Source organism: Geospiza fortis, unplaced genomic scaffold, assembly GCF_000277835.1.
Source record: "Geospiza fortis unplaced genomic scaffold, GeoFor_1.0 scaffold172, whole genome shotgun sequence".
Taxonomy (NCBI): domain Eukaryota; kingdom Metazoa; phylum Chordata; class Aves; order Passeriformes; family Thraupidae; genus Geospiza; species Geospiza fortis.
The window spans coordinates 11,963,404-11,984,045 of NW_005054309.1; the positions used below are offsets into that span (position 1 = coordinate 11,963,404).

Genomic DNA, 20,642 nt, shown 5'->3' on the forward strand with positions numbered 1-20,642 from the left:
AGCAGAAACTGCGGCTCCAGAGAATCCAGATGGAGAGGGAGCGGATTCGGATGCGTCAGGAGGAGTTACTGCGACAGGTAACGCCAAAGATACTCTTACTTTGTTCAAGAGCTTTTAGTTCAATGCATCGTTTTTAACAAGTACACTTAGTAGCTCTGTTACTTTATGCCAAGACTAACTGTGGTTTTACAGAAGGGTAACCAAAAAGCTAATATAAACAGATAATTTCATTTTTTTTCTCAAAACTAGCACTGAACAGAACACAGGGTGGCCATCAGTCAGAAGTTACTGACCTGCCATCTTTCTTACCAGCCTTTCTTAATAGTCATGTAAGGGCCAAATTCTGTTCTGTGTCTGTTCGTAAGCAACTAGGGCAGCACTGATTCATGTGCAGTTTAACTTGGTTTGCATAGGAGACCATGTTCATACTTCACTGAAGATAAAGGAAGAACATATGGAATTGTCCTTGACTCCAGTCTGTACTCTCTTAATTTGCACCCTTTGCCTATTAGTTAAAATAAAATCACATTCACATCTTACATGAACACCTCGGATCTAAAGACTTGTCAGAGTTGGTTATTTGTGGATGTTTTGCTTATTGTTCTGTATCTTAAGTTTCAGCTCTATATAATGACTCATTCTGTACAAAATAGATATGTAATTTCCTTTATACTGCCTTAAGAAAACTAAGTTTTAAGAATTGTGTTTCACCTGTTACAGTCAAGTCCACTAGTGGTGTTGTGTTTGTATGGCATATTAATCAGATTCCTTAGTGGAAAAAAATAGATAATCCATTCCTCTCAGAAACAGCATGAAAGAAGTACACTTTATCAAGAAACATATCGTTATTTCTGGCCTTGCAAATGCTGCAGTTTCCAGTTCTAAGTACCTTTAAAAACAGCAACTTTCACAAGATTAAAGTGGCAGTCTCTGACATGGGCAGTGGTCTCAAGTCTTTTGTGTGGCTTCTCCTTTCCCATGAAGAGCTTATGACAGAGATGGATGTGAGATGACAGTGAGGGTATTTGGTACGAGCTTAGTCATGATTGTCATCATGCTAACAACATGTTTAGTTATTTTTACTCTCTTTGGCTCTATTCTTTTTTCAAGACAAGCAAATTAGGCTTCAAAACAGTTGTGCCATTAACACGAGGGAGGGTTTTGCTGCTTTGCTGACTTTGAAACCAATACATTCACAGCACTCTGCAGCTGTGCCATACTCAGTCAAGACTTCCACTTACTGAGCCCAGTACCACCCTACTCTTGTAGTATTTGTTGAAGCTCCACATTGCATGAAGCAGCACAGCATCACTTTGCATTACTGAAGTTTTACAACTGGTGTAACTCCTAGAGAGGAAAGCAAGATGCAAAATCTCTTCTTCCTAACAGAATGTTGTGAACTTCCTTCCAGTAACCTCAGAATCCTGAATCCTGGCAACTGAGGGTGCAATTATCCTCTTGGGTCATCAGTGTCCAAGTACAGTTACTCCTGTCCTGACCCTCCCTTGCTGTTTTTGCTTTTCTAGTGTAACCTATCTAATGGAAAAATGCTGAGTAAGGGTGTATGCTGCTGCTAGCAGCTGTGAGGAGGTGCAGAGCATTTGAGCGAGAGGGAAAGGATTCTTTGGAGAGTCACAAACCTTTCAGCCCAGTAGCAGCTGCTGGCTGCCCACAGCCATTCCTGGCAGCAGCTGCTGGGGTGGAGCAGCATGCCCAGCCTGGAAGAGGTCATAGCTCTGGAAGCTCTTGGCTTAGGGAATTTCTTTCCTTCTTTGTCCTCCTCTTCATGTAGTTGCTAAAACCCTGGAACTCTAGATTGAGTACATGCCAGAAGGGCAGCATTTCAGAAAACCAGTAGGATAGCATCTACTTAAAGGTTTCCTTACTCAGTTTTATCATTCTGTAAGGAGTTAATGTTCTTTTACACTAACTTGGTTTTGCCAGCTTTCCAAAGGAAAAGAGAGAATCAGCTTGCTACTAAAGAGCTTCTTGGAAATGGAAGTTGGTAGAGGTAATGTCAGTCAGAAATTTCTGAAAGGTCCTGCAGAGAAGGTACCCCAGCACTGCTCTGTGTGCACCAGGGCCATTATGCACTGTATTTGTGCATACTTTTGAAGGCTGCAAATACTCCCAAAAAGGCAACACTTCTCAGAGGCTTCTTTCTGGTCCAGGGCTCCTATTGCAGAAATTGTCCACAGAAGGTTACAGGGGCTTAGGAGAGGCTGAAGAAGCAGTGGAGCAACATGCAGAGGAACATTTATCACTGTTTTGTCCTAGCAGAATAGACCTTTACTGGCCTGCTACAACCTGAAGAGAAAAATGCCCCTGTGCTCCTGTGCTGTGCTCCTCCTACTGCACAGACTGGCCGAGGGTGTGATTTACTGGTGGCACAGGCAATGTCTACATCTCTTGCTAAGTGTCAGGACTGGCAGAAGAGGAATTGCATCTACCAGCGATGTAAATGCACTGTAAAAATGCTCTCCCTCATCTCCCCCAGCTGGAAATGAGAGTTTGGCAACTAAGGGTGGAACTCAGGTCAGTTCTGCTGAGAAGAGTTCCAGGAAATTTGACAAGAAATTTCTGTGCTTGTCAGGCATACAGCAAAAAAAGGGTTTACATCAGAACTGTGTTCTGAGGCAGTGAATCATTCAACTCACTGTAATGCTGTGAAGCTTTAAAAGGGTTTTGAAGATAACCACTCATGAAGTTTTTGACATGACTTTTTAATATCAGAATACTGTGGGGTTTTTTAGTTTAGTTACTTATTTTGAAAGTCTTATTTGGGTTTATGTGCGTCATAGTGCCAAGCAGAGCACTAAAGGCACTTGGTCCTTTGTTAGCTGAATGCCAGAGATGGTCTCTGCTGGCCAAAGCGGAGGCACCCTCCTACACTCAAAGACTGGGAGCTCACTGGTGTGGCTGAGACTGATATTGTTGCTCACAGGGCTGCGAGACATCTCTGCCATTTTTTGCCAGACTTTCATCCTAGGGTAGGAGATTTACAAATATTCTTCTTAAAAACCTTGTAGTCATGCTTAGAATAGACAACAGGACGTAGTAGGGTATCATAAAGCTTTGGGTATTGTGTAGTTGATCCATTTCTCCATTACCATTGCTGTAATAATGTCAAACAAGCAAAGGAATCTGACATCTGTAGTAGTAATAAAATTGCAATGTGACTTCTGAACAAACAACCTACAGCAGAAGAACATATGTCATGTATGGTGGAGCCAGTACTCTGTCTGCTTCCCCAGCCAAATCTGACTCCAGTGTGCAAGAGTCTGTTCTTCCACATTTTAAAAGTACACATGGAGTTAATATTACAAGCAACAGGCAATATGTTGAAATAAAGACATGGGAGGTGAGCCATTCCCCAAGGGAGAGTCAATCAAGTAACTCTGTAATAAATATGGTGTTTTTTGCAACAAAGAAGAGACAGGAAGTTAGATTATGTAACTGATAGTGGGAGTTTTTCTTTATGGTGCTGCAGGCTTTTCAGTTTACAGATATTTTGCTTTGGATGACCTGTCTAAATCTCATGTGGCTGTAGATGTCATTCTTATATTTTTTAAAAAGTACTGAAAATATCTGCCTGTAGACAGCTAGAAAAAACACCTTCCCCTTCTAAGAAGTTTGTACATTTTCGCAGACTCCAGCGGATTAAATTCTAAGTAGAAATGTCACCATTAGAATTGTCACTTGACAAATTTAATGAAAAACCTAGCATACATAAGCTATTAAGAATCTTAAGAATGTTTGTTCTTAACACTTGCTAAATACTGACACCATCTAAAGTAAATTGTAATTTATCAATGAATATATTGATAATTTTGTTATAAAGGAAATATTGCTTTTATGGGCACCAATATGTGCTACTTTATTCACAAAGAGACGAGACCATTCCTCCTCAATGAAACAAATAACTGAAAACATAGTAAAACATCATATTTTAGCCTTGAAGACCTGTTAATCCTTTCTGTGCTGGGGAGACCGAATGATTGAGTCAGAGAAGTTTTCTACTAGGATTTAAATGAAATATTTACTTTGCTTGTTTCATTAAAAGAAAGTAAGTGGAGTTAATCATGGTAAAAACAGATACAGCTTTATTATTTTAAGATCTTAGGATTTTTGTTTGGAACATCCAGTTGGGGTCAGACAACCTCTGTATAGAACTCTGTACCACTAGATGTCATGTGTGTTTCACAGAGATAATGCTGGAAGAATTTATCTTTCAGGAAGAGTTGCAAAATAAGTTTCCTTTGGCTCTGATTGCTTGTTTGTCATCCTGCAGATAGTAGACATGAGAGAGGTCATTAAGCAAATGCTTATTATTAGGCAGAGTGTTCATTCTAAAGATTATTGAATCACAGTCTTGGTTCCAGTGGTTTTCTTGTAACACGTTAAGTACTTTGTGGTGGCTGAATTACAGGCCTGGCTTCCAGACATGGTAGAACTGACAGCTAGATTCTGTGGTGCTTTAAGCCAGCACAGGTGGGCATGAAAGACACGGCCTGTCTACATCATGGTTTTCTTCATATCAGAGTAAACAAATACTCATAGTGACATCACTCAGAATTACTTTCCTTCAGTGTATATGTTATGTGTTCCTTATATGTTGTTACAAGACTACAGTATTTCTGAGCTGTTGCAATAACCCTTCCCTGGTATTTATTTGTCTTTTCAGGAGGCTGCTCTTTGCAGACAACTTCCTATGGACCCAGAAAACATGGTCCCAGTTCAGACAGCTGTGAACACCCCTGCCATGACACAGGACATGAGGCCTATTACAAATAATGGATCAGATCCTTTCTTGAACAGGCAAGTTCGTTCTTCTTCATTAGGCAATTGCTTCTGTTGCCTTCTCTAGGCTGTTACAGGTGTCTCTCTAAAATAGTCCCTATATCATCTTCTTTTTCTACTTACTGTAAACAGAGGGGATGGCTGAGTGACTGGCCTGAAATCTTTCCGTTTATGCTTCAAGAAGGAATCTTTAAAAAGAAGCAATAAATTGTAACAGGTGGTTTTAATTCCATTGTTAGTGTATGTAGAAGAGTAGGTAGAATAGGTATGTTACCTAAGTGTAAATATATGCAACTTTTTAGACTGTCAGAACTGATTTCAGCTAGAGAGTTATATATGCATGTGTGTATTTCAAAATTTAAGAGTGACCTCGCTTAAATTACTTTGTTGTTTGGGCTGATGTGACGCAAATATTATGTTGGCTGATCAGTGGCCAACAGTTACAGGATGAGGCTTAATGACTCAGTATCTATTTCTATGTTCTCTTCTAACACTGTGCTCAGGAACTGTGTCTATCAGAGCATCTTTACTGAGTGTTTTTCATGTTTCAATTTGTAGCGGGCCATACCACTCCAGGGAACAGAGTACAGACAGTGGCTTGGGATTAGGATGCTACAGTATACCAACAACACCTGAAGATTTCCTCAGCAACGTAGATGAGATGGATACAGGTAGAATACTCAGATCTAGCTTAAAGTATAATCCATGTATTATGGCTAGTAATGTTTTATAATTGCATAACTGAACTATAATCTGCAGCTTTCCTAATCAAGAGAACAGACTGACATTGTGGGAGAAAATGCCTAGAAGGTGCTTAGTGCCCAGAAGGTTCTCAACTTTAACTTAGATCCAGATTCTGCTCTTTTATCTCAGACTGATATTAAACAGAATAAATAAAACCTGGAAAATGCAAGCCTTAATTTCTATTTTCATACTGTTGTCCATGGTAGGGGGACTAAAAAGCTTGTTATGGGTTACATGTACAAATCAATACATTTTCTAACTCTGAGAAATCAGTCTTGCTTGTAAGTCTCTTATATTGGCAAAGTTGCATTTGCCTTCAAACAGAATGTATTTAGCTAGCTTACATTTTGATACATATTTATTTTATGTTAGTGTCCTCATGGTGTTTAAAATACTGAAATAATTTACTAGGAAATCAAGGGTTTTTTCAGAGAGTGAAATTCTCAGCACTTCCTCACCTAAACTTCCTTTTGAAGTCACTAAAAATTCAGTATTATGCAGAGAATGAAAGATTTATCTATTAAAGGTTTTCATGCTTGTTCTTATTAATTTATGCGGGAAAAAAGTGTAATATTACAGATCTAAATTGCTGTAAAGCACTTTTTTCAGTTATTTCCTACAGACAGCATTGCCCCTGGTGCAGGGAACAGGGTGGAGGTGTACATGAGGGCCCTTTGCTGTTTCCTGGGCAGACCAGGAAACAAACTTGAAACTGTCATGCGTCCCAAGTGGCAGACCAGAGCTGGATGCTTTGAGCACTGCTGGAAAGGACCTTTTGTGCCTTTGAGATCACAGCAAGGGTGTGAAATGTATTCTTAGGAGGATATGTACTCTATACCTAAATGCCATTTTGAGATAAAATTTGTGTGGAGTAGGAGTACTCCCAAGTGCTCGTGGGAAAGAGGGAATACATTTTTATGTAGTTCTGTTGTTTTCAATTACTCACAATAAGACTTTGGTACTTCAAAAGTTCTTCTTTACTTTTCCTAGGAGAAACTCTAGCACAGACAACGATGAACATAAATCCACAACAAACACGTTTCCCCGATTTCCTCGACTGTCTTCCAGGGACAAACGTTGATCTTGGGACTCTAGAGTCAGAAGACTTGATCCCTATTCTCAACGACGTGGAGTCAGTGCTTAACAAAAACGAACCCTTCCTTACCTGGCTGTAATCAAGCAATGCTTGTTGGGCCTACAGTGCAATTCAGATTTCTTTTTCCTCTTGGGGTAGGCATAGAATATCTGAATATCCTCAAGAGATACAACATACTGCCATATTGACTTTTGTTACATCATCTTTATGGTCAGTTTAATATCTGTCTGAATTTGATTGATACTAATTTAAGTATGAAATACATTTATATATATATAAAAATACATACATGGATATATATTTCTGAAAAAAAACCCCATACCACTTTAAACATCTGTGTACTTTTTTACCTTTTCAAACCAGGCAGAAATGCTTCACTTTTAGGACAGAAAGTGGCTGATGTTTGTACACATCCCCGACTGATCTCCTGGGTACTGATTGACATTACAGACCCTTTGTGAATCAGAAAAGCTAACTCCTAGGTCACTTGGTTCAAAAAAAGTGCAAAGGATCAGGACATGAGAACAGTTTTATTATTATGTTTATGACAATACTATCAGAAGCTTTTTTAAAATCAAATTACTTAAGCCTTAAAAAGCTTTTTTAGTTCTTGATGACTAACTGTTCTGTATAGAATACAGTTAAATATGATCCATATCAAGCATGATAATTCCCATTATATATTTGTGAATGCACAAACACTAGTATAGCAGTTTCTTTTTTTCAGTAAATTACTGTATAGTTTTCAGAAGATAATTACGTCTAGTCTCAAAGTACCAGAATTATTTAGCAACATTTTTACACTACAATATTGTTACAAAATAAACCAGGCTGGTACTGACTGTTGCCTTTTAAAAACAAAGAAATGTATTATAAAAAAGCATTTTTAAAAAATTCTTAGGTTTTTTAGTTTATTATATTAAGCACTACAGTTTTGTAACTTAACATGTGAACAAACAATTTTTTTTATATATAAAATCTGTGGCAAGTATCTTAAGTGCAAAAATATTCTTTTAAAATCAGTTCTGAAAAATGTGGCACAACTTGTTAATGTCATACATAGGGGGAGAAAAACCTTCCTCATACTATTTTCAGTGATGTTTATAACTGACAGTGTAAAAATACATGTAGTTCTATACATGAAAAAGAACCAGGAACTTTATCAGGGCGCTGCTAAAGCAGCATTGGGACTCACCTGGTAAAACTGCTTAGTTTTTATGTCTTTCATTTACCATAACTGGTGCACAGGACACGAGGCATGTACTGTGTGGTTTTGCCTGCTATATATCCTACAAAACTTCTTTATCAGAGGTTTGGGACTGAGAAGACATCAAGAACATTAAGTCTGCAGTTCCCCTGAAATGCAAATTAAGTCCTGAATATTCTTAAATGTTTTGAAATTATCATTTTTATAATTAATGGATATAAGCATTTTGTATTGATGAAGAATAGGTAATTTTATGAAAGGCATTATAACTTTTCTCTAAGCTTAATCCAGGCTATGTAAGGAGAAGAAGAGATGTAGCACTAAGTGTAAATGTGTGTTTGCCAGGTCTGATAACACTTAAACAAGATCTTACTGATGCATCAGAATATTGAACCTTAAAGACCTTTTTCCATCTGGTTGGGTGAAGGTAGGTGAAAAGGTCAGCGATGAAGTGGTGGGAATACAGAGTAGATTTAGAAGATGAATGGTGAGGTAATAAATATAGATCCTTGCTGGGAAGGATGGCTGCAGACAGGGATGCATAGCAAATGAATCTCCGGTGTTCAGTGAAAAACATAAGAGAAGCACTCAATAAAGTAAATGACTGTGTCTGTGATGAACTTCTAAGTGTACATGGTGTCACAGGAAGGAAAATAAAAAGCACACACACTGAAATTTTGAAAACAGAGATATTAGGCAAAGACCTAAAGTTGTGAGGTTTTATGACATAGTAAAAAGTACCTTTTAAAAAATGTTCTCATTTTGGTTTTTTTTAATAGAAAAAGAGATGTAACAGCAGAGTTGTGTCTGCACAGAATTTAATCGCTGAATGGGCATTGTGTTTCTTTTATTCTTTTGGGGGGTTATTAGTTGGGTTTTTTTTTTATTCTTGCTAGTTTTGCTAACTGTTGAGATAACATAAACTTCTTTTCAATAAACGGGGACTGGGCAGGGCTGACCAATATTACTGTAATTAGTTTTAATCTCTCTCTTTTAAGGATTTCTTCAGGTTGTCAGCCTAAATGAAAAACAGATGGTCCTAAGGCTTTGTTATTTAGTACCATGACTGATGTTTGTAAAGAATTGGAGATTTTCTGGCCAACTTTCAAGGCCATGTCACCAGCACTGCTCATTTGGCATGAGGAGCCGACAGCCATTGGTGCTGGAATGACCCCCAGCAGCTGTGGACCTGCGTGCTGGTGTGATCCAGGCGGTAGTGCCTATCCACAGGTTACCTTCAGAGAATGCAGTTTGTTCATTGCTGTCATGTCTGCACCATTTAACATGTAAGTCTGTCATAAGAGAAGATATTCTGAGCAGGTTGGCTAGCAGCTCTGTGAGGTAGCTGGTGCTGATTCCTGCCCAGCCACATGCATTGTTGTCAGCCAAAGGGTGTTCTGTGTATGGGGAAAACTAATGCAACTATCTAGTGAAATCACATCAGGTGTTTATCAGAATTGTGAAGCTGCAAGCTTGATGCCTTTTTTATTAGTATTTCTGGTGGTTGAGTGTCTTGGTGCAAAGACCTTAAAAGGATAAAGTAATCATAAACTCTGTTTCTGTGTTACTTCCATAGTAAACCAGCAGCAGATTTGAAACAGGAAGGTACTGAGTGGAGCAGCACTTCAGGCTGAAACAGCTGCCAGAATCTTAGGCTAGATCTTTACTCAGTCATGAAACAAATCTTGGTTAAATTAAAAGTGATTCTTTACACTGTCAGCTTTTAATTTTTGTTACAGAGATAATGTATCCGATGAAGTGCAATGACAATAAAATCTATTTTTCAAAGTTATCTTTAAAAAAGTTTCTGGCTTTAAACAGGCTTATGGCAGAATTTTTCAGTATTCAAAGCATATTTAATATGAAAGTAAATTTATTGTTGACAATATTTCGCTGTACTATTTCAGGTTTTGAGCATTTACTGTACTAAATTGTACACTGTCTACTTGTAGTATAAATACAACCAATGTGCCAGCTGGACAGTTTTGCTGTGACCATCCCTGAGGGGGCATATGTAAGTCTTGGTGATACAGAAGTAATGGGACATGGTTAATTACAGTTTGTATTCTGGTAATACTGTTAGAATGTAACTTGAGAAGGGATTGGGTTTGACTTTTTTGTAAACAAATACTATTTGGAGGAAAGGAAGGATTTAAATCTCTGTTTTAATTACAGAAAAATGTGGGTGGTTGTCCAAATAAACTTGTTTCCTAATACATACATCCATGTACATGCTAGTTCTTTAATTATTTTATTTACTTTTTTCATTTTTTTATATGACTTGTGTGAGCATTTATTTTTAAATTTAGTACCTTGCAATAGATTGTACTAGAGGCAATCAGATCAAACTGTTGTATCCTGGGTTTGACTCTGTTTTGGTTTTTTAAAAATTATTCCTTTGATCTTTTACATGAAAAAATACAAATTAACTTAAAAGATTTTGGATGCATATTGTTTTTTTAAAATAATTTCTTTAGGGGAGGGGTGGGTTTGAGGGTTTTAATATGGGTTTCCAGGGAACTGTAAAACACTGCTTAGAATAAAGGTGTGGACATACTATTCTGTGAAAAAGGCATTTTGAATTAAAAGATTCAATTTTATATTGTATAGTCAATTATTAATATATGTATATACATATTCAATATGTATATTCAATTCAATATACATTTGAATTAAAATATGGGGGCAAAGACCCCACCCATGTCAGGGTAATGGAAGAAGCCAGCCTTCCCACCCTCTGACAGCTGGAATGTCTCCAGGGTTTGACATTGTTTGCCTTGCAACTGGTTATACTATGAGTGATGTACAATCCATGAAGAGGGAGCTAAAGTTGAGCTGGAGACAGGTGATGAACATTTAAGACTGGAATGATATGAGAAAACATCCCTTGTTCTGGGCTGAGCAAATGTTTTTTCAACATTGTGTATGTTACTTCCCTGCTTTAGAGATGAACCTTTTGCAAAGAGTCTCCAATTAATGCATCATTCCCTGAAAGATGACCCTGTCCTGTGGTGAATGTATCATTTCTCTGCAGTCTCTTTATTGAAGACAATCAAAAAAGACTAACTGTATATAGTTCAGCTGTGCAGGGGCTTAGCCAATTTTGTCCCACTGAAGTGCACGGGCTCAAAATCACATGCTCATACTCCACATGTTGTAATCTGAGTTGTTAGATAACCAATGTGTATCCATTTATGATAGCTCTCAGCTAAAACAGTGCCATGCAGTGTTGAAGTTGCCATGCCCTCAGCACCCTGCTCACCCAGCAGACAGTTTTAATGGGTGAATAATGAAGCTTCAGCCAGCATGGATATTTCTGAGATTTTTACAAAGAATACTAATATTCTTTCTTTTGACTACTATTATTTTTACTTCTGTATTAGTGTATGTTCATAATTCTACACACTGTAACACAGTGTGATCTTTAAGTTGGTCAGGGTTCCTGAGGTCTGTTAACACTTTCAGTTATCCTTGTTTGTGCCTTTTTTCTTACCACCATCTTTCTGTCCCTTCCTAGTGCTGCACTCTCTTTATCTCTGCCTTCTTTTCAATAATTAACACTGGCTTTTTACATAATTCTCTGTTATGAGGTTCTAGGGTTAATCCCTCTCCTTCATTTTATTGGATGCTTTGCTGAGTAAAAACACCGAACAATCTCCAGTTACTGCAGAATTGATTTGTGATGCGAATTGATTGCAGATGTGTGATTTGCTTAAAATTAAGTGCTAGGGGAGAGCCTCAGATGTTAGTTTAACTGAATAGATTTTGGAATATCATTGTTTGCACTCCAAAATGTGGGTTCAGCTGGGCTGCTGGTTCTGGCTCACTTACCCTTTTTCAGTACGCCTGAAGGCCAAGGTATGATTGCAGTCTGGATCACACGATGAAATGTGTGCGCCTTGTGTCAGTATCAGTTCTATATTAGCTCGTATTAGAAAGCCATCACGTAGCTGGCTGTCTCTTAGAAGCAGTAGCTTATTGATTATGGTTTTAGGTATCATAGCTTGCTGCCTGTTATTTCTTATCCCATCTCCCACAAAAATTTATGTACTCTGCTTATTGATATATCAAAGCTGTACTCAGTGCAGCTACCCATCCCCTTGTTGAACACTGATGAGAAACATTCCTTGTTCCCAAAGGCTTCATAAAAATCAAAAAGGGCAAATGTGAGATGAGGTGCAGGACAGCTGCTCACCACAGATGAAAGAATAGATGTGAGATAGTTGCGTAGTGTGTGTTTGTGTTGAAATAAAGGGTGTTCTCAAGTTCCTGGGCAATGCAGTAGAACAGGTGGGAAAGACAGCTGTTTCTGAAGAGGTTTTCTTGTAATTTATCATTTGTACAACACAATTCTCAGTACCTATATCAAACTGTTTAACAATTCTGCATATTGCTCAACAGCTTCCAGTGCTTTCGAGTACTTCTAGATTCTTCAGATATCTCCTAGTGTAAATACATAGTACATGACATACATTTTCTGAAAGCACAGACCACAGAATCATTATTTCAGAAGGAAAATTTACAGAACAGATATGGCCAATATTGAGAAGCATTGAGACATCCAACCTGGCAAGCTGGTATGTGAAAATTTGTTTCAGAATTTTTTAAAAGGAGCTTATTAGTTTATTTGAATCCCTCAAATGTCTCCAATCCCTCCTATCTTCTCCTTGATTCCTTCGGGAAGTAGCTTTTTATTTTAAAGTTTTAAAAGTTCTTTCTAAAAGGTATTTTTGCCTTTGAGCTAGCTCTCATTGTCTTTCCTCTCTCTTTCATAGTATTGTGCCAAATACAGCTAAATTGAACTTCTACAAAAAGATTAATAAACAGCATTTGTGCTCATGTGTAAATTGGAAACTTTGGGGATTTACAAGCTACTTAACTGACCTGAATAGAAATTGTAACACAAATTTGTATTTTGCCTGAGAATACCCTCTTTTTAAATGGAAGCTCTTTTACAAAAATAAATATAAATGTGAGAGTTGTATTTCATTTATTTTATTCCATTATGAGAGATTTCAGGAAGGCTGGAAAGGGAGTCAGGGCTTCATAACACTGGTGGGAGGAGGAGCCCTTCATTTTCAGCCAGAGCCAGTGCATCTGAGGGCGGCTTTGTGGAGTAGTTGCAGAAGGGACTCTCCCAGGATGAGGAGAGTTGTCTGCAATATTCCTATTCATTAGACAGTTCCTTCTCCCTGGAAGAATAAAAACATGGAGGTAAGTTCCTGGCTGCTATTGCTGTGACTCTCAAAGGCTTTTATTATTTCCTAATGGCAACAATGTATGGTTTTGGCAGTATGTTAGAAAATATGATCATGGAGCTGGAGGAAGGGCAGTTTAGTTTTTCTGACTGTCAGCTAGAGGTGTGTACGTAACTCATCAGTACACAAAATAACAAAGGAGAGCCATCAGTTGCTCACCCCACAACATCCGCAGCATTTGCAGTCCCCACAGATGGTTCCAAAGAGGCCGTTCACCGCCTGAATGCCACAGAGCACTCCCTGGATCCCACTCATCACCAGCAGCAAGGAGAAGAGGGTCAGGTGCCATGGAACAATATTATCAGGTGATGTACACTTTTCCCACAGTGCGTGATCAGCAAGGTAATCCCTACATGAGAACAAAACAGTTAGGAAGAAGACTATATTAACTCATAAAGGAGTCTCTCACCACTGAGAGGCTGTCACTGCTGCGACATGGCCAAGGTTCTGCTCACTTCGGTGAATTTCCATTGTCACACTGGTGCTACTTGTCTAGAAATTGACTTCAGTTTAGTTTCTAGATAAGTTGAAGCAAGTGATTTGGAAAAAACAAGACATCAGAAGGGAGCAATTTGAGACAAGTATGTGTTTGATACAATTTAACCATTTTTAGTGTTTTGGGAAGAAAAGATCTTAGCCAAGCATGTGCCAAATGGGTTCTATCTGTTACAGTGTTTTGTCAGGGGCATTTTTGCTGCTTTTACTTGATTACAGCATTATTTTGTGTATGGGGGTGGGTGGGAGACTGGGATCAGGGCATGTAATCCAGTATCTCAAAGTAGAGTTGAAAACAAGGGAGTACATTGTAATCAAAATAACTGAATTATCAAAACAAATCATGAAATTATGCATGTCACCTCTTGTCCACTGAGCTGAAAATAACAGCTTTTGCTGTTCTAGATGCCTCATCTAAAGTAAAGGTAATAACTTCCATAATTTTTACCTTCACATTTTGATTTAATTGTAAACTGCTTAACCACTGGCTATATTTCATCTGCATATTCTTAGTGCTGACTTGTTTGTGTTCTTGTCACGTGATTTCTGGACTGCAATCAAAACTATGTATGAAACAGAGCATATTTCCAAAGACTCAGAATGAGACCAAGGGAGTTGGTTTCTGGCCCTCACTGGCCCATGAACAAATAATCCTCTACCTGTACACTTCTAGTTTTCTTTTTTTTTTATTTTCTTTTATTTTCTTTTTTTTTTTTTTTTTTTTTTTTTTTTTTTTTGGTTTTTTTTTTTTTTTTTTTTTTCAAATTAAATTTTTTTTTTTTTTGGTATATTATGTAAGAAATGCTACCAGGTCACTCTTGACTGAGGCAGACTACATTAAAGGCTCTGAGGTAATGGAGAGTTTACTGCAGCCCTTGCCATTCTGTTCTGATCACACCTGCTCTCCTCAGTAGCACATTGTGCCCTGTTGTTTGTTGAACTTGTCTTGACTTCAGTCTGAGCAGTGGGATAGCTGGGATTAAGTGATAAATATACATGAAAGTGAACATCTTTGAGTTGCAGAGCATGAGGAGCAAGCAGCTTTGAAATGCCATAGCCAAAATAAAATTATACATAGATTATATTTATGAATATTATATTATGTTATGTTATGTTATGTTATGTTATGTTATGTTATTAGTAGTAAGTATTTGAATACCATTAAATTTCAATATAATCACAGAATCACAGAATGGTTTGGGTTGGAAGGGGTCTGAAAGATCATCTCATTCCAATCCCCCTGCCATGGTCAGGGACCCCTTCCACCATCCTAGGTGGTTCCACACCCTGCCCGACCTGGCCTCAAACACTGCCAGGGATGGGCCATCCACAACTTCTCTGGGCAGCCTGTGCCAGTGCCTCACCACCCTCATAGAGAAGAATTTTTTTCCTAGTAATTGATCTAAACCTACTCTTAGTTTAAAGCCATTTTCTTGTCCTGTCATTACATGCTCTTATAAAAAGTCCCTCTCCATCTTTCTTGTAGGCTCCCATCAGCTACTGGAAAGCCACAATCACCCTGAAGCTTCTCTTCTCCAGGCTGAAGAATCCCAATTCTCACAGCCTTTCTTCCTAGAAGAGTTGTTCCATCCCTCTGATCATCATTGGTAGCCTCCTTCATCTGTGACATTAATGAAAATATGAAATAACACCAGTCCCTTAGGGACACCTCTTGTCACTGATGCCCAAGGATCCTGAGCCACTGACCACCACCCTCTGGATGCGACCATCCAAACACTTTCTTCTCCATCTAACAGTTCACCTATCAAATCCATCTCTCTCCAATTTAGGGAGCAGGATATTGTGGGGGACTGTGTCCTGATAAATGACTTCTGTTGTTCTTCCATTATCCACTGATGGAGTCACCCCATCATAGAAGGCCCCTGGGTTGGTCAGGCAGGGCTTGCCTTTGGTGAAGACATTCTGCTTGACCCAAATCACTTCCCTATCCTCCATGTGCATCATCAGACCTTCTAGGAGGAACTGCTCCATGATCTTCTCAGGCACAGAGGGGAGACTGACAGGTTGATGGCTCCCAGGGTCCTCCTTTCTACCCTTTTAAAAGAATGGGTGTATTGTTTCCTCTTTTCCAGACACCTGGGGCTCTACCTGACTGCCAGGACTTTTCAAATATGGAGAGTGGCTTAGCAATTACATCAGTCAATTCCTTCAAGACTCTGAGAGATGTCTCAATGTGTCATTGCTATTCATCAAAGTGGAATTTATCCCCATATGTGGCTTATCATACCAAGAATAACCTAGGAAGAGGCTGTGCATTTCTCTTTATAGGCCCCTTTGAAACTCAGTTGTTGTTATTGTACTTGCTTTTCTTTACATCCATGCTCTTGAACCTTATGAAGTCTTGCTGTGTGCTGCAAACACTTGTAAGAGCTCGTATAATTTAGACAAGTAATATCATTCTCATTTTTATACAATGGATTTGGAATTTGAATCATCTCACAAACTTAAAACATGTATATCTTTTTTTTCTGATTGCCTTGTCTTACCCAGCCTCAAAAGGGTAGGTCCAACCTCCTTGACTTTGACATTTAGGGCCTTTGTTTAGGGCTACTGCTGACAAAATAAAGCAGTATCCAGCTCCCAGAACTCCAACGGCAGCAAATATTATAGAAGAAAACATCTGATGAAGAGAAAAATAATGTTATTTTGGTTCCCTAAATTCAGCTGTTCCCTGAAATGTTCCTTAAATTCAGCTGTTAAGAGTCAAATAGTCAACACCTGAACAGCTGAAGTCTATTAGTTTTCATTGCATAGAAAATGTGTCATGCATACTTGTATTGGTATTTTAAAGCTTTAGCAGCACTGGCCCTGTGTGCCTGAGGAGGAGAAGGCAGGGACTGGCAGCAGATGGCACTGCTCTCCTCTGGGGCCTCCTGCTCCCCTGTTCATCTCAGGACACTGTAAGCAAGGCTAAAGTCTTGGACCACTCCAGGCATTAAAAAAATCTTCAGTATCCTTTACAAGTTAGCTTTGGTATCTTGGTAATATTTGGACCAAATAATTATAGTTTTCCTTCCCAAGTCTCCCTTTAGGTTTCATATTAGTATACTTTATCTCCTCACAGGTGTAAGCTCTATTATTACAATTGGAATGGATGGGAAAGTATGTCTTTATTTTTCTGGTTTCTATTACAGAATTTTCTATATATACTAATATGTAAGTAAAATCATACAAGAACTAATGCCCTGCTTGAATTCTGAAATACTCGTAGCCATAACAATTTGTAGGTTAAGGTTATGTACTTCATTGGAATAAAGTGATACAGGTGAAGAAAAAAACCCAATACTTTCATGTCACAGAATTATTTGGGTTAGAAATGACCTCTAATATCATCAAGTACAATGTGATTTTTTGTTCAGATCTCATTGGAAGAGTCTTATCTTGAGTCCTGGCATGCATTTTTATGTTGATATATCTGTCAGGGCTAACTTAAAAATTATGCTTTTGTAGTAGACATCATAATAATGGATTTCAGCTAAAATACCAAATTTGGTTCTCAGACATGCTGATGCTGATAAGGTCCATAGGACTCTTGGAGTAGAGTGTACTTGGCACTCTTGACTGTATCAATACTGCCAGTCAGCTGCACTCTAGCATGCTGTCAGCAGAGAAGGCAGGCTGGTTTGCAGGCAGAACCACACACCTGCAGGTTGGCTCACACGCAGCTAGTGCCGGCCCTGGTCACTGTGTGTGGCCCTGGTCACTGCGGGAGGGAGGCCCTGGTCACTGCGGGAGGCCCTGGTCACCACAGGAGGGAGGCCCTGGTCACCGCGTGTGGCCCTGGTCACCGCGTGTGGCCCTGGTCACCGCGGGAGGCCCTGGTCACCGCGGGAGGGAGGCCCTCGTCACTCCCAGCTAAGCGGCAGCAGCACCACAGTGCTTGGCTGCTTGTGGAGTGGTATGTGCTCTGCAAAACTCAACCAGCTTCTCTTCACTGCTTGCAGAAAATGGATCATGCAGTGTTGTAAAGAAAAACAGATGGCTCCATTTCCTCCTTCTCAAGGTTCAACCTGTTTTGTTGGTATTGCATGAAGACAGCATCAAAGAGAGACTTTAGGGAGAGCTCTTCAGTCAACCTCATAGGCATGAATCTTTTCCTATTTATTTTTCTCTCTTTTTTTAATTCTCAGTGGAAAATCTGTTCCTTTATTTAAAAACTGTACTGATCTGCTGGATCAGGATAATTTATTTCAAAAAGACATATTTTACTACTAGAAATACTTTTTTTTCTGGTTTAATTTTTAAACTAAAATGCTTGAGGTATTTACTAGTGTCTGAAAGTAGTCTTTGGAAACTTTTCTAGTGTGAAAGTAAGCTAGCTATTAATTCAAAGTGGAGCCTCACCCACACTGCTTAAAGTAGGAGGTTGGATTAGGTGATGTCCCAAGGTCTATTCCTTCCTGAAAATCTTCCTGTGAATCTAATGAGACACATCTCATTTTGTGGGCCTGCACTGAGTTGGGAATGTAGTGTCTAACTGCCAGAGTGATTTTAAAAACTGCCAACAAAAAATGGTTAAGGAGAGGACTGTTGTACTCTGCAAAACAAAATGTAGATCTTTCAGCGATAAATTTTAATTGTGATAGTAACTATAAGTATCTTGATATCATTTTGTTATCCTGATAGCAAAAACCAATGAGGCCATACTGTTGTAGTACCTGTGGTAAAACATCAGAGGCATAACACAATTTTTACAGCCTGCTATTTCTACTTCCCAGCACTCAAACAAATGGCAGGGCTGCTTGTCCTACACTCAAGACAGCCTCTATCTAGACTCGCAATGACTGTGAGAGGAAAATACATATATCAGTAACAATTCAGCTTTTACTTTTTCTGCCATGTTTCCTTTCACTTACCGCAAACCTCTTTCCACAGCTCCGATTACCACAGCATCCACAGCAATCATTATTCTGAAGGCCCAAAAATACCAAGGCAGGGAAGATCATCTATGAATAATATAAATATAGTTTGAACTGGGATGAATTCAAATTACATCTTCTTTAAATATAGTAATTCTATGGGTTTGGGTTTTTTTCTTATCATTAGTTTAAGTTACTTATTGCCAAACCTTTGGATGGCTTGTAACTTATTTATTTATCCAAGAGGAATTTGCAGTCCTGAGAAAATTCAACAATACAAGTCATGGCTGTGGGTGGGGGGAAGGTATAAATGTGTGAATTTAGACACTTACCAATACACCCGATCCCAAGATCCCTCCAAAGTACCAAACTTCATCTGTAATGTGTGCACTCTCTTCAACTTTTCCTCCAGGGAAAAACAACAAAATGTTAGCAAGGGTGCAGAGCACAGCCAGGGGGATGAGAGTACTTCCCAGGCACTTGGCACAGCCTCCCGTGCACATGCTTCTTTAAAGGAATTGTAAACACAGTTTAAGATAAAATCTCTCAGATGTTCTCAGAACTGATTTATAAAAAGAAGCTTCTGGGTGTACTTTGCAAAATCCAGTTTCTGTTGTGCTGTTAGAGGAGTTGAGCCTGTAGAATGCTCCTGTCAGTGTTCCTGCAGTCACTTGAAAATACACTGTACTGGCTTTTTATATGTCCTTGCAGCTGTGATGTCAATTTTCTGAACGTCCGTAAATGAAATTACGTTCAGGGCAGCCTCTCATTTTACTATGACAACCCACAAAATCTGTTAATATTTTACTAAGGTGGCTGACACATTTCATAATCTGGGCTCAGGTCATGGGTTGATACGTGTCTTAGTTCTGGATCATCATTTTTACAACACATGATCTTTCTTCATACTAGAAAACACTTATTTTGCAAGGACTGACAAAAACTGCATAATGAGTCAGTTGATATGAATAACATATTCATAGTCCAAGTTTTTACATGTTGTGAGACAGTTCTGTAATTGGAACAGTAGAGAAACTAGCTAATACAAAAATGAGCCATTTTAGACCAATAAAGATACACATCCACAAACCCAAGAAAGTTCTTGGGTTGCAGCAAGATGAGAAGCACTTATTTATTGAAGTTAGGTAGTTGGACTTTACCTCAGGGCATGCATTTCTTCTCTATTTTTGGGATTAAAAGATTGATTTTATATTTATTTTGTAATTTCATACTCTACATGATGGAAGACTGCAGGAAAAACTGAATTAGAAATGCTCTAATATTTAAGAGCCCTCTTCACCAAATATTAAGTTATATGATGAAGATGAACAAAAACCTGGCAGTATTTTCCATAGATTTTATTTTGAACTTTTCATCTCAGGAAGTAGGCTATTATGCAATCAAAGAGCAAGCAAAGAAAAAAGGTCCTGAGAAGAGAGCACAGTCTACATGCAGTAGTCAATAGGATGTCAGTTGGGCCAGTGTAAGCAGTTTTCATGGCTTTCAACAGCCAGTAATTGATTCTGTGTCAAAGATTCAGAACCTGAAAACTCTCCATATGTCACCTGATACATTAAAGAGGCTTTCACAACATTCCCATTTGGTAGAAAACATCTGTAATTTGTCTCCCACTTACAGTGGCTTTGTAACAGGCACTGGGAAAATGTTTCCTGTAGCTGGAATATAAGTCTTAGTTGGCTTTCTCCCCTTCTCTATCTGACTACAATGTGGTTTTTTTTTTTTTTCAGCCAGTAAATCATGGCTTTGCAGTAGAGGAAAAGTTTTAAGTTTTATTGCATCCAGCACCCTGCCATCCTATTTCACAGCAAGTGGTTCAAAGGCAGATGCTTCCATCAGATTGTTGCCAGGTGTTCACAGCACTCCTGCACTTTTCCTTCCTCCACTCACTAACATTGCCATGCCACTGAAGTCTAGCCAGACCCCTCTGTTCAACTATACTCATTTATGCATGGAGTTTTTAAACTATTGCCAGCTTTTATGTGAGGAGTTAAGCTGCACATTATTTTTAGCAGGGAAGTGGCATCCAACCTGAGCTGGAAAGCAGCACTCAGATTGAGTCAAGCATTTTCCTCAGGGAAAAACTGACTGGCTTGCACACTCAGCTGCTCTGAAAGTGGCTCTTCCCTTCCATTCCCACCCAT

General features: G+C 38.8%; 2 protein-coding genes across 2 annotated transcripts in view; one reads left to right on the forward strand and one right to left on the reverse strand.

Annotated features, from left to right (window-relative positions):
* Window positions 1–10,285, forward strand: part of WWTR1 (WW domain containing transcription regulator 1) — a 10,862-nt gene extending 577 nt beyond the window's left edge. Inside the window, exons 2-5 of the mRNA XM_005419077.2 lie at window positions 6–77; window positions 4,685–4,818; window positions 5,359–5,471; window positions 6,535–10,285. Of these exons, the coding sequence (XP_005419134.2) occupies window positions 6–77; window positions 4,685–4,818; window positions 5,359–5,471; window positions 6,535–6,719 (504 nt within the window). The 3' untranslated portion in view covers window positions 6,720–10,285. The remainder of the gene's footprint in view (window positions 1–5; window positions 78–4,684; window positions 4,819–5,358; window positions 5,472–6,534) is intronic.
* A 2,534-nt stretch (window positions 10,286–12,819) lies between these two features.
* On the reverse strand, window positions 12,820–19,201 carry TM4SF4 (transmembrane 4 L six family member 4). The gene is made up of 5 exons (XM_005419078.1): window positions 18,813–19,201; window positions 18,478–18,567; window positions 16,108–16,241; window positions 13,265–13,454; window positions 12,820–13,039 (listed from the first exon to the last, which is right to left on the reverse strand). Exons 1-5 carry the CDS (start codon window positions 18,981–18,983, stop codon window positions 13,022–13,024), a joined length of 603 nt encoding a protein of 200 aa, XP_005419135.1. The 5' UTR covers window positions 18,984–19,201; the 3' UTR covers window positions 12,820–13,021.
* Window positions 19,202–20,642: the final 1,441 nt, after the last annotated feature.

What these genes read in the sequence shown, in the direction of transcription:
- TM4SF4 (XM_005419078.1), bottom strand. Translation starts at nt 18,983, where the DNA reads ATGTGCACGGGAGGCTGTGCCAAGTGCCTGGGAAGTACTCTCATCCCC. An exon ending in TCTTGGGATCGGGTGTATTG is followed by an intron (nt 18,568 to 18,812) that starts GTAAGTGTCTAA and finishes TATTATTCATAG; the next exon opens with ATGATCTTCCCTGCCTTGGT. An exon ending in ACCTACCCTTTTGAGGCTGG is followed by an intron (nt 13,455 to 16,107) that starts GTAAGACAAGGC and finishes GTTCTCATGTAG; the next exon opens with GGATTACCTTGCTGATCACG.